The sequence below is a fragment of the Nelusetta ayraudi genome, unplaced genomic scaffold, assembly GCF_046127955.1.
Source record: "Nelusetta ayraudi isolate G7.1 ecotype Tasmania unplaced genomic scaffold, CSIRO-AGI_Nayr_v1 ptg000026l, whole genome shotgun sequence".
NCBI lineage: Eukaryota > Metazoa > Chordata > Actinopteri > Tetraodontiformes > Monacanthidae > Nelusetta > Nelusetta ayraudi.
In genome coordinates, this window is record NW_027466076.1 from 594,889 (window position 1) to 603,810 (window position 8,922).

At 51.7% G+C, this 8,922-nt stretch overlaps 1 protein-coding gene across 1 annotated transcript; it reads left to right on the forward strand.

Annotated features, from left to right (window-relative positions):
* Positions 1-1,047: 1,047 nt before the first annotated feature.
* On the forward strand, positions 1,048-7,180 carry LOC142889992 (BTB/POZ domain-containing protein kctd15). The gene is made up of 5 exons (XM_076028716.1): positions 1,048-1,712; positions 3,107-3,282; positions 3,378-3,522; positions 5,442-5,744; positions 6,645-7,180. Exons 1-5 carry the CDS (start codon positions 1,686-1,688, stop codon positions 6,804-6,806), a joined length of 813 nt encoding a protein of 270 aa, XP_075884831.1. The 5' UTR covers positions 1,048-1,685; the 3' UTR covers positions 6,807-7,180.
* The last annotated feature ends 1,742 nt before the right edge of the window (positions 7,181-8,922 follow it).

An 8,922-nucleotide genomic window follows, 5' to 3' on the forward strand; every position in this document is an offset into this window, starting at 1 on the left:
AAAAAAAGTCCCAAACTGTTTCTTCCTCTTCAAGTTGTAGCCACTTTCTTCAGAAGGACGCCCCTCCATCCCCCCCTCTCCACTTCCCACTTCATCCTTCTTGCAAGCCTCCCACGGAGAAGCTGTTTACCCACAACCAATCAGCTGTGACAGAAGCCATACAGCCTGGAAATGCTGGAAACTCTGCTCATTGCTGTCGTCTCGTCCTTCACGCCAATCAGAAGCTGGGAGCCAGCACCAACTGGTTCCACCTGACAGCAAAACCTTCAGGTTGTCGTTCAACGTCCATCCGCGTATTTTTGTTTCGTGGTTGTTGTTGTTGTTGTTATAATTACTATTAGAATAAATTGTTTTTTACCCTAATACTCGCATGAAATAAATCCAGTGGGTTTTCGCCAACCGGAATTTATCTTCCGGGTTTCTGTAGGCCACTGCTGTCTCTCCCAAGCCCCCAGAGTCCAAGATGGCGGCCCATTCATTTCAATGAAGTTGCTCACCCAGCACATACCCCAAAAAAGTTTTTGACTTCCGCATCAATGGGCCAAGAGAGCATCGCAGTAGTGTCACTTTCCATCGTGCCTCTGTAGCTCACATGACCTTTTGCCAACGAGAACGATCCTGAAGAACGTCACTTACAGACACGTCAGGACGCAGCCAATCAGAACGAGCTGAGACACAGGGACATGGGATTTTTTTTCCAGCAGTCCGGTATCCAGTTCCTATGATACATCCATGGTCTCTCCCCAAGGGAGAGACAAAGAGCGTTTCCCCACTCTGCACTGCAGGGGGCGACAAGTTGCAGGGGAGAGTGATGGAGTGATGTGTGGGGACAGGAGAGGAGTGCACATCCGTAGCTGTAATGTCGCTGTTGGTTTTTTTGTTTGTTTGTTTGTTTGTTTTTTGTATATAATCGCTGTGTCAGATTTAAAAAAAAAAAAAACTCGAACCGAGCCCCGCCCCGCCCAGCCCAGCCCCGCCCCGGTGAGGTGAGGTGAGGTGAGGCAAAGCAGCGGCGGCGGGGGAGGGGGTGTCCGACTGAGAGCCCGGGCCCCCGCACATGGGTGGAATAAACCGGATCAGTGTGCGCAGCCTCCCGGCGCACATCTCCGTCTAGCAGTGCGCAATAATTGAAATGGCGCGTTTGGCCGCGGGCGCCTGGAAGGGCATAATGCATGACGATAGACGTCATTTGGCTCCAGAGCCACAGGGATGTTTGACGCCGTTAAAACACACGAGCTGTCGGCCACCGTGGACGTGCGGGACGCATCGGCCTCTGGAGCCTTTTTCCGCGGACGCGGCTCCTCCGAAGCCCCGTTGAATGTTGTGTGAAACGGCCTCCTGCTCCACCGGAGTGTTTGTTTTTTGTTTGTTTTTTGCTGCCTTTTCTCTCTCGGGTTGGGGGCGAGAGGAGCGGCGAGGAGAGGAGCGAAGCGAACCGCCTCATTGTAACCTAATCCTGGCCCCTGGGGGTCTGAAGGGCCCCGGGCGAGACTCCTTTCAGCCCTCCTCTTTATTCTGACGGTCGGGCTGCTGCTGCTGCTGCTGCTGCTTCTTCTCGTCTTTTCTGCCGGTGCGAGCGCACAGCCGAGCACTGCGAGGCAGCCTGCCGGGGGACGTCGAGAACGAGAGCAGCCGGTACCGGAATCGGAACAGCCACATTCCCGTCCAGAACCGCGGCGGCGTCCATGTCGTCTGTGTCGGTGTCCTCTCAGGTAAGGACCGCTGCGGCTGCCGAGAAAGTTCCGCGGAACACAGCCGCGCATGGCCAAGGACGGGACGCGGCGTTGTCGCCTCCCCCGCACCAGGTTCCATTCGCGAAAGTGCTATTTCTGACATCCTTGACAAAAACGGCGTGGAAATGAACGCCAGAACGGGCTCGGGAGAGTGTCTGTGCAAGTTTGCACGTGAGCCGGTGAATTCGGCGTTGGGTGAATCCACTAAAATTAATTGGATAATGTTTGATTTTGTGTTTGTAGCTGGCGTGTTTCCGTCGCCATCCGGTTTGTTTGGGTCTATATGTTTGTTTTTATTTATTTAACGCCAGGCGTGTGTTATGCTGCCGTCAATCAGTCCATCATATGGCCGAGGTTGTACTTTTCGAGGCCAAGCCGTCATGCCGTTGGACGGGATGACGAGTCTCCCTGACGGCAAGGGCGCCTTGAAATTATGAGGGTTGTTTAAAAAAAAAAAAAATCAAAGGGGATCTAGCGGCGGGAGACTCGGTTCGGCTCGGCCACCGGCCTGCTTCTGCTGATCATGCGAGGGAGGGAAGGAGGGTGATGGGCAAAGCTGCAGTTCGGCTCGCGTCGGAAATCAAACGCCGAGTCAACGCACAGTGCGTGTCGCGGGATCACGTGACTTGGGTTTGTAGGTCAGCTTTTGGGAGTGAGTGGGGGGGCGTGGAGGAGGGCAATACTGGTGCCGTGCAGCAGAGGGGGACAGCGAGCCTCCCAGCCCATATATGTGTGTGTATGAATGTGTGTATATATATATGTATATATATACAAACACACACACACACACACACACACACACACTGTGATTTCTTGCCGCAGCTCTCCGGCTGTTCATCCAGACAGCCGGTTTGGCCCCTGGAGCGACAGGAGGCCCCCCAGGGGGTCGAGGCAGAGCTGCAGCCGCCTCCTGTTCACCTTTTCACGCTTCAGAGCCCCAAAGCACCCCAGGGCCAAAGTGGTGGGGGCGTGGATGGGTGGGTGGGGGGGGGGGGGTTTAAAGGTCGTAAAATAGAAATTCGGTGGTGTGCATAATTATCTCTTCTCACGGAAAAAGAAGCTGTGTTACCTTTTCGAAGGATGCAGTGCAAATCTGGCTGAAATGAAACCTCCATGACAGAAGAAAAGGTTTTTTCTTTTTTTGGAAGCTAGCCCGGGGGCGGTGGGGCAGCTTTGAAAGGACGGAACAACGACGTCCTTTATTTGGCCGCCACTCGTCCAGTACCTCCGTATTGCTCGGTCGTGTGTTTAAACACTGCAGAGACACTAAAGCGTAGGTGTCAGACACCGGAGGAGGAGCTACTTCTCTTGAATGTATCCTTGCACCACGTGGTTAGCGCCTCCGGCGTCTCTCACCTCGTTGCTCGTTGCAGGAGGGGCGGAGCATGTCCAGGATGTCGCTGAGCCGCTCGCCCGTCTCCCCCATGAGCGCCCAGGGCATCCCGTCGCCCGCCCAGCTCACCAAGGCCAACGCCCCCGTCCACATCGACGTCGGGGGCCACATGTACACGAGCAGCCTGGCCACGCTCACCAAGTTCCCCGAGTCCAGGTGAGTTGGAGTGGGATGTGCGAGGGGGGGGGGTCACTGGAGGTGGGTCAGAAGGCGGGGACTCAGCGGTGCTCTGTGTGTGTGTGTGTGTGCAGGATCAGCCGCCTGTTCAACGGCACCGAGCCCATCGTGCTGGACAGCCTGAAGCAGCACTACTTCATCGACCGCGACGGCGACATCTTCCGCTACATCCTCAGCTTCCTGCGCACCTGCAAGCTGCTGCTGCCGGAGGACTTCAAGGTAACTCCGCCCACCACCAGCTGGAAGCCCTGCCCCCAGGCGCCCCGGGGCTGGTGTGTGTGTGTGTGTGTGTGTGTGTGTGTGTGTGTGTGTGTGTGTGTGTGTGTGTGTGTGTGTGTGTGTGTGTGTGTGTGTGTGTGTGTGTGTGTGTGTGTGCGCCGACGGTCACCATGCAGTTAGTTCAGGCAAGAACAACAACCACACAATAAATAAAACTTCAGGTGTGTGAACTTTGTGAAGGCTCCGGCCCTTTAAGTGCAACCTGGCCGGTGATTGGACGAAACCTCTGTCTGTCTATCTGTCTGTCTGACTCAAAGCGGGCCAGTCAGATTTTCTTCACTGCTCAGTTTGTAACAGTCAGCGGCCTCCTATTGGTGCAAAGGGGGGCCGATGCTGCCATGGTAGGCGGGGTTTAACGTTAGAGGACACCTGATTGGTCCGCTTGATAGAGAAGATTCACACTAAACCAGCAGCTTCCACAGTTTTTAGCCGAAACGCAAGACGAAGAAAAACGACAGCCTGAGGTGTGTGTGTGTGTGTGTGTGTGTGTGTGTGTGTGTGTGTGTGTGTGTGTGTGTGTGTGTGTGTGTGTGTGTGTGTGACAGCAACATTGGCCCTTTGAACTGTGTGTAACACACACACACACTGAAGCACAGTGTGTGTTTTACTAAATTAATTTGTGTGTGTGTGTCAGCGAGCATATTGCACAGCTCTCATCTCGCTGTAGTTAGCGAGCGAGTGAGGGAGGGAGGGACGGAGGGAGCGCCGCCTCTCCTCCTCGGCTCAGGATGACTAAAATGCCCTGCAGACACAACCCCTCTTTATAAAACACATCTATCCCTCGCTGCGAGGAGGAGGAGGAGGAGGGGTGGGGGGGGGCTTCAGTGCAGCGTGACGCCTCGGGGCTAACTCTCCGTGAGCAGCGGCGGAGGGGAGAGAAAACACACACACACACACACACACACCTCTATTTCAGTCAGAGAATGAGAAGAAATGATCCGCTGATATCAGAACGAAGGTTCTGTATCCGCAGCGCTCCGACACACACACACACGCACACAAAGAGTTTATTTTAGGGCGCTAAAGGGTAAGAGAGAAGAAAAGAACAATGGAAAGCAAAAGCACAAGAAGTAAGACGAAAAGGAAGAAAAGAAGGAAGGAGAAGAGTACAGGCAGAACTGCTGCCTCCAAGCAGGAAGTAGCCTGCAATCTCAGGCCTGGCCTGCAGGGGGCCAGGTGGTCACAAAGCCCGTAGGTGTCCCTCTCTGTCGCTAAACGCCTTGCTAGCATCCCAGTACGTTACGCCTCTCACCTTGACTTCAGCCACAGACGCGAACCCAATTCGAAGCAAGCCATGAAAATTCCAATAATGTCTGGTTAGCGTGTGGCTAACGTGTCACTAGCATCCCACTCAGGCCTTGCTAACACCCCAGTAACATCCAGCTTAACGTCTGGCTAACACCTAGCTAACACCACCTAGCCTGTCGAACTGCTGAGTTAGCAGAGCGGGTTGTCTGCTGGCCGAAGGGTCAGCGGTCCAAATTCCTCCCAATGGGCCCAACTGCATGGCAACGGCCCGCCCATGGGTACGTGTGGGTGAATGGGTGAACATTGTGGAGGAGGTACTGTGATTTTGCTGGAAAAGTCCTAGATGAGTGCATTTTCCATTTACCATTTTTTAGCTGACATGTCGCTAACGTCCTCCCTTCTCCTCCGCGTCCCTCCCTCCCTCCCCTGCCTGCCTGCAGGCAGTGGTGGCAAGTAACAAAGTACAAGTACTTCAGCTGTCCATACTTGAGTATTAGTACTAACCCCCCCCCCCCGCACACACACAAACACACACACAAACACACACACACACAAGTATCCGTGCCTTTACTCAAGTACAGAATGTACTTTTGCCCACTTCCTGTCCGCAGGACTTCCCGCAGCTGTGCGAGGAGGCGCGCTACTACCAGCTGACGCCGATGGTGCGCGAGCTGGAGCGCTGGCAGGCGGAGCGGGAGGCGTCGCGGGCGGCACCCTGCGAGTGCCTGGTGGTGCGCGTCACGCCCGACCTGGGCGAGAGGATCGCGCTGAGCGGTGAGAAGGTCCTGATCGAGGAGGTCTTCCCCGAGACGGGCGACGTCATGTGCAACTCGGTCAACGCCGGCTGGAACCAGGACCCCACCCACGTCATCCGCTTCCCGCTCAACGGCTACTGCAGGCTCAACTCCGTGCAGGTGAGGGCGCCGCACCCGAGCCGCTCGGTCATGAGTCGCGTTAGCCTTTTTACCTTGACTTCAGTCGGTACGCTAACCCAATTAGGAGCTAGTAGGGGCTGATCTCTGTTGCAGAAAAAAAAAAAAAAAAGACACTTGCATTAGCATCAGAGTTCCCAGCTGGCTGCTTGAAATCTCAGGTCAGAGAGTCACAGGAAGCTTAATTTTCCATTTGGCTTCCCTCCATGTTCAACATCGAGGGCGGGAAAGCAGCTTCTGTGTCACACTGACGACATTTGGATGCTAACAACTTTGTTGGGAGTCACGCGTTGCTCCAAATTCCAAATGAACTGGACCCTTTTTTTAAAACAAACAAACAAACAAACAAACAAACAAGAAATAAGCTTCCTTCTGCACTCCGGTGGCTGTGTGTAGTAAAGGCGAACATCGCGTAAGCTAGCTGGTTAATGACTCCAAGTTAAAACTAAAGAGCTAAAGAGAGGCACAGGTTCTGCTAGGCCAGGGGCGGGCAAACATTTTGACTGGTGGGGCCACAATGGGTTCTAAAAGGAACAAAAGCAAAATTACAATAAAGTATCCCTTTGAAGCCCCACGGTATTGAGCTCTTTATTGAGATGACTCTTAAAACACTGTAAGAATGTATGCATGAAATACAGCTATTTTCGTGACTTGGGTACTATTGATATAATTTTTTATCAAGTCGGGCAGGTCAGATTGAAAAGCGTAAGGGGCCGCAAATTCGCCCCCGGGCCGTAGTTTGCCCACGACTTGAACTAGGAGACGGTTCTTTGCCAATTGAAAGGTGTTTAGTTTTGGGATGCATCTGAAGCGGAGACACAGTGAAGACCAATCTAAGCCACATATATCTATATCTGCTTGTCTGGTCTGGTCTGTGCGCAGGTCCTGGAACGCCTCTTCCAGAAGGGCTTCAACATCAGGGCGTCGTGCGGCGGCGGCGTCGACTCGTCCCAGTTCAGCGAGTACGTCCTGGGCCGGGACCTTCGGCACAGCCCATCCTACAACAGCACCCCCATCAGGATCAAACAGGAACCTCTGGACTAGGGACCCGCCCCTCCCCCACCTACCCAGGAAAAAATGGACACATTTTGATAGGCGGCTGACTCGGTTGGTTGGAGTCAAACGCCTTTGATTTTGTTGAGTTTTTTTTTGTTGTTGTTATTGTTGTTGTTGTTGTTGTTTGCGAGAGATGCAGATAAACGGGTCAACAAGGCAGAAGTTGTAAATAATGTTTGGGAAACAGGAAGTTGCTGTTTGTACCAGGTGCTGCCAGGTGCATAATTTAATTTTTTTTTGTAAGGAAAACAGAACTGCTTTTGGAAAATGTATATTTAATGTCATTGTTAACTTTCTTTTGTCTCACTATTTTTCATTTGTACAGATGTATTGATAAAAAGAGAGCAGAAAAAGAAACTTCATCTTTGTACTTTTTTTTTCTCTTTTCTCTTTTTTTTTTACAACACAAATCAGCGGTTTCTCCTCTTATAGTTTTATTTATTTATTTTTTTTGCAAAGGTACAAACAGCTGTAAAATTGCATCGCCTGAAATGCGTCAGGATTTCATACAGAATGTAGGAAATATAAATAGTCGCAAAAAATTTTGTCTTTCCGACAGATGATACGTGACGGCGGTTGCACCGACTGAACACACAATACACACCACCAGCTTCGGTTAGCAGGGAGCGCTAAATGCTAAACAAACCAAATGCCCAATGTGCAGGGAGAAGAAAAGACGTAGAGAAAAAAAAAATACATTTAAAGCATTTAAAAACCTTCCATATATGCAACCTTTCCAAAAAAAAACAAACAAAAAAAAAGAAAATGTCCTATAAACCGTTTAGCCAAACTTGCTTCGTCCATTCTGACAAGATTTGTGTGTTTTTCGACAGCCATTGGAGTTTCAGCAGGAAACGGGGGGAGACTGCAGGAAGTTTACGTCTGAAGGTTAGCTCGGGCACTAGTTAGCCTCGGCAAAAGCTCGCGACCCCGAGAGAGAGTTTCCACTGCGAAGGAGAGCCAGCTCCCTGTGACGAACCCACACCAAAACTGTCCACCGGGTGGAGCTAAAGGGACAGTTCCACATTTGGAGCCGCTTTCTGAGCCTGTAACGCGGCGGCTCCAAAAGGTAGCCGTTGGCGCGAGCGGTGTAGCTTAGCACAGAGACAGAGGTGGGGGCATGTAGCTTAGCATAAATATTTAAAAACAAGGGAGAAACTTACTCGCTTCACGTGGTGACATGTACATGTTTGCCGTTAGCTTGGTTGTGTCAACAAGGTGTTTTTTGTTTTGTTAAAAAACAAAAAGTGTTTTTCTAACATGAGCAAAATTAGCATAAGAGGCTAAGGCTCAGCAGTAGGGTATGAAAACGAGGAGTTAAAAAAATATATAGTAATTTTGAGGCCTAGCTGTGCTGCGATGCTAAGCTAATCCTGCTATTTTAGCCTGTTCCAAGGTAAGCGGGGGGAAGAAAGGGGGTAATGCTTGGTTGAAAGTACGTCTTTCATGTTTAGATCTTGTTTCCACTTGTGCTAAGCTAACCGTTTCCTCCAGAGTTTAGCGTTCGCGCTTCTTTCCCGCCCTTTCTCTTGTCTGAACGCTCAGCCCAACCGTTATGCCGGCCATGTCTCTGCTCTTAATGCTAAGCTAACAAGCCGGTTTTACACTTAAAACATGTAAGCCGCTGAATCATCATTTGGCTAAAAGTTGAAAAGTTCATTATTTTGGAGTCACACCAACCCCCCCGATCAGCTGTTTCCCTTCAGATACTTTTGACCAATCACTGCCCCGCATCTGTCTGACAGCGGCGCAACGCAACGACGAAAGCCTTGTCCTTTTAAAAAAAAAAAAAACACACACAAACGTGATGGTAGATTGTGCGACTGTTGTCGGGGAAAATGTTCGAAACAGACAAACTTAGTGGAGGAAGCGGGACTTCAGAGGGGCTGGACCAAGGCCCCCGTTCGGCTGGAGTCCCGCCTCCAAGGGTCGTCCTGTCAGTGGCCGCTCGTCTCACAATCTGGACAAGCGGGGCAGACGCCACACGGTGGCCGCCTTCTGAACTGCACGTCATTTATTTTCGAGCTGGGAAGTTTCAGGTCCGACTCGGTTCCCCGTCGATGTCGAGACGCTGGACTCGCGACCGCTCCTGAACCTGCCGAGG